The 4,578-nt window shown below is 36.7% G+C and overlaps 1 protein-coding gene across 1 annotated transcript; it reads left to right on the plus strand.

Annotated features, from left to right (window-relative positions):
* The first annotated feature begins 6 nt into the window (after positions 1–6).
* Positions 7–484, plus strand: LOC111475360 (defensin-like protein 5). Its single transcript, XM_023119858.1, has 2 exons — positions 7–88; positions 189–484. The coding sequence occupies exons 1-2, from the start codon at positions 25–27 to the stop codon at positions 365–367; spliced, it is 243 nt and encodes an 80-aa protein (XP_022975626.1). The 5' UTR covers positions 7–24; the 3' UTR covers positions 368–484.
* Positions 485–4,578: the final 4,094 nt, after the last annotated feature.

A 4,578-nucleotide genomic window follows, 5' to 3' on the forward strand; every position in this document is an offset into this window, starting at 1 on the left:
AGCAAGGAATAAGAGAAGAAAAGAATGGCGGGACAAAGCTTGAGAAATCTCAAAATTGTGGTGTTCATCTTCCTAGCCCTTACTTCTGGTACTTGATTCTTCCTCCTTCTCCATGTTGATTTAGATTGACAGATAGTATTAAAAAGAAGGTTTTTGTTTGTATGAATAAGTTTGTGTTACTATTGCAGAATGGATGGTGGTGCAGACAGAGGGGCGGACATGCTATAAGCACAACGATGCATTTATAGGACCGTGCATTGCAGCAACATGTGCTGAACTTTGCATTTCTTTTGAGAAGTGGGATGACGGATTTTGCTCGGGTGATAAATGCACTTGTACGAAGCAATGTGCTGAGTCCATGCTTTAATGGGTTTGTAATTCACCACAGTTGTTGCTATCTGAATGTAATAAGCGACTCCAATTCTACTGAATTGCACAACATGTTTACTAATCAAAGCTTCCTTCTTCCATTTTATAATTTTTATCTCAACTGCAAGTTCAAATTGATAGAATCACAAGCTTCGTTAGTTGCGTAAATTGATGCAATCAGGTTCAAAGCTTCCTGGTTTCTTATTCCTTCTTGGTTCTTCCATTCAACTATGCATTGTCATATTGATTAGGCATTTCTTAATCATTTAATTTTTTATTTTTTTAAAGAAATCATTTAATAATTTTTAGAAAAGAAAAAAAAAACTGTTTACACTCATCTCATATTTGTTTCTTTCACCCGATCTCTCTACAAATTTGGAACTCAACCGTTTTAAAATTTAATTCAATATATATATTTAATTTGTAATTATTTTTTTATTGTTTATTCTTAAACCCTCCTAATTATTTTTAACCGTTATTTTAAGAAATATATATTGAAACTAAGTTGTAAAACTTAATTAAATATTTGAAAATAAATAAATAGTTTTCTTTATGAATTAAATTTTAACAAATAAACACAAGAATCTAACCCAACATAAAAATTTGATGGTTGTGTTCATGCATTTGGGGGATACCCCTATCCCATCACAAGGGTAAGGATGCGTACAATCAATGGCAGGACAACGATCGTTATGGGATAAGGGTATCCCCCTAGATGCATGAACACACATAATGCATGAGGTCCCTCCTACTTCTACGTTTATCATTAATGATCATAACCCCCTGTCACGTTCCATACTTCATGTCATTCTCATTTTCAATTCACATTTCATACATATTCCTATCGGGGTTATGATTCCAGACAATTCATGCTGTTTACATTCACATATTCCATACAATCATGCCATAATCATTCACGAACCACATATCGTCACATGCATAACATATCACATCAAACTAAGCAGCATACATGGCATACATTCACGTTCAATTAGAGAGCGACGCGTGTGCAGGGGTCTCGGGTCGAGGTGCCAGTTATCGGATCGCTCGCGGGTCTCGGGTCGTATGCGTGTGACGGGCCATTCGCGGGTGACGGGCCATGCGCGGGTTAGGCACTTTTAGAACATCAATTATAGAAATAACTAGAATGTTCATAAGTATTAAAACTTAATGAGTTTGAATACTAACCTTTTGTAGTTCAAATTTCTTTTTCCTCACGAACCGGTTTCGAACCACCACTAGTGTCTTCTCCACTATCCTTCGGTCTTAGAACGGGATTGTGGAATCTGGAGAGTGACTAAACTTGGGAGGGATTTTGTATATATGAAGAGAGTGTTTGTGAGAGGTTTTTCTCAAGGTTTTTCACCAACAAGAAGAAGTTTCATGTATTATGATCACTCTATTTATAGAGTCATGTTTGCATGTTCATGCAAATTTGAGATCACCAAATTTTGACCCTCAAAATTCCACTCAAATGTTTGGGATTATGTGGCAAGCATGCATGCTTGAGTTAACCAAATTTTGACACTTAAAATTCCACTCAAATTTGTTGGGTTTATTTGGCAAGCATGCAAGTTTGGTTAAACCAAATTTTGACACCTCAAAATTCCACTAACATGGATTTTTCAATTAAATGAAGTCAACATTTTGACTTTCTTCATTTTGATTCAACAATCAATTTGAATTATTAATTACAAATTAANAAATGTCAATCTCAATTAATTCCGACACATATTTGATTAAGATATTTAAATCTTATTTAAATATCTCTGATTCTCTCTTTTTGTTTAATTGTAAATAAAACAAAAATGCGGTTAAATATATCATATATATGTAGCGCATTCTCCCTAATTTGAATTCGAACACTTCGAACTCACTCGTCACACTGTTCTATGGTTTAGTCCGATATGAGCTAGCAGAGGGACCTAATGGACCTATAGATCATGGGCTCCAATGATCCAAGATTAACCGGTTAAACTCATTAACCTTGTTAACCAACATTCGTTAACTACTAAGACATTCCACTATAGCCTAGTAGTTGCACTCCCCTCACTATAGATATATTTCTGTCCATTTGATATAACCATAATTAGTAAGTCGATCCTTCACATGTTGTTCGTAACTAGAGCTGGGCTAATTTACCGTTTTACCCCTGAAGTTACTTCTTGTTTCTTATGTCTCACTGATCCTCTAATGAACAACTGGTTTGTGGTCCAACTAGTAAACCGGATCCCTCTCTGGCCAATGAGAGGGTGGGGCCCCTTGTTCAAGACCTGGAGTCAGTACTTAAGGGAACTACCTCTCTTCTATCCCTAAAAGTGGGTAGGAGTGAATTCCATCTTGCACCCCACGTCCCCAGTCATTTACCCAGTCTTACCCCTGAAATGGGAGGCCTATTGAGTCGGCGAACTTGAGCCACTCTCACCCATGCAAATCTAAGGATAATTTCGAATAAATAGGAGTTCATGGTTAGCTCAGGGTTAAGATCGAGTTACCTAGGTCATCGAATGAAAAGAAAATCAGTCTCAACAGTAAACGACATTATAAAGTGAGAGTGATTTTTCTCATGGTTCGATCTTATGCAATACTCATTGCATAGGACGCCCCCACTCACATGTCTCCACATGTACAATTTATGTGATCACATTGTTTATATCATATACAAAAGTGAGCCACATCCATAGTGTCCCCAGAATAAGGTACTCAGCCTTATCCTTATACTATAGATCATTTTGACTATATACTTGAACTTGATCAACTCTTATGTCTCTACATATAGTTCACGTAATCATACTATAGCCAGAGTGTTCTTAGTTTATTGGATTTAGATTAATGATCATAAAGTTCACTTTATTCAATAACAATCTTTACTGAATAAACAACAATAATAACTTTATTGAAAATAGAATATGTTTTTGTTTACAAACCATGAGTTATAGAACATAAAACCCAACAAACTCCCACTTGGACTAAAACTCTAGTGGGGTTTTATAACATTGAGCAGAGAGAAAGACATAAATACAATAAACTAGGTCATCACATACTCATGCATTTTCTCCCACTTGCCCTAGATTACATAACTCGTAGTCCTAGACTCACTAGGTGCCATTCAAACACTTTAGCCGTGAGGGGTTTTGTAAATGGATCAGCAATGTTGTTCTCTAAAGCTATTTGTGTGATGATCACATCTCCTCGTTGCACAATCTCCCTTATGAGATGATATTTGCGCTCAATATGTTTTCCTCACTTATGGCTTCTTGGTTCTTTTGAATTTGCAACTGCTCCACTGTTATCACAATAAAGAGTGACGAGAAGAAGCATATTTATAACGACTTCCAAATCAGTTAAGAACTTCCTAAGCCATACAAATTCTTTCGCTGCTTCACAAGCAGCAACATACTCAGCCTCCATGGTGGAATCAGCAATGCAACCTTGTTGTATGCTTCTCCATATTATTGCTCCTCCGTTCAGAGTGAAGACAGACCCTGATGTCGATTTCCTCGAATTTACATCGGTCTGAAAATTTGAGTCAGTGTACGGTGCTAAAGATCAGATCCTTAGCACCGTACATTAGCATATAGTCCCTCGTTCTCCTAAGATACTTGAGGATATTCTTAACGACATTTCAATGAGCACGTCCCAGATTGGATTGATATCTGCTGACAATTCCCATAGCATAGCATACGTTGGGTCGGGTACACAACATGACATACATCAGACTACCGACTGCTGATGCATAGGGAATGTGTCTCATATCCTCAACTTCTTGAGGTTTCTTAGGACTTTGTTCCTTCAACAAATGAACTTCATGCCTGAAAGATAATAATTATTTCTTGAAGTCCTACATCTTATATCGAATCAATATTTTGTCGATGTACGATGCCTGAGACAATGCTAGTGATTTGTTCTTAAGATTCTGAACAATTTGGATTCCACGAACAAACCGAGCCTCTCCCAAATCTTTCATTTGGAATTGTGTCGCTAGCCAATGCTTAATGTCAGATAGAAATCCCACATCATTTCCAATGAGTAAGATATTGTCAATGTACAACACCAGGAAAGCTACTGTAGAGTTGACTATCCTTTTATAAACACAAGGTTCGTCAACATTCTGTTTAAAACCATACGATTTGATCGCAGTATCAAACTTTATATTCCAGGATCGAGATGCTTGCTTCAACCCATAAATGGATCTTTTAAGCTTGCAAA

Source organism: Cucurbita maxima, unplaced genomic scaffold (assembly GCF_002738345.1).
Source record: "Cucurbita maxima cultivar Rimu unplaced genomic scaffold, Cmax_1.0 Cma_Scf01316, whole genome shotgun sequence".
Lineage (NCBI taxonomy): Eukaryota > Viridiplantae > Streptophyta > Magnoliopsida > Cucurbitales > Cucurbitaceae > Cucurbita > Cucurbita maxima.

Excerpts from the sequence above, each read along its gene's own strand:
- LOC111475360 (XM_023119858.1), top strand. The coding sequence starts at position 25 with ATGGCGGGACAAAGCTTGAGAAATCTCAAAATTGTGGTGTTCATCTTC. Across the intron at positions 89-188 it reads CTTCCTAGCCCTTACTTCTG|AATGGATGGTGGTGCAGACA; the intron begins GTACTTGATTCT and ends TTACTATTGCAG.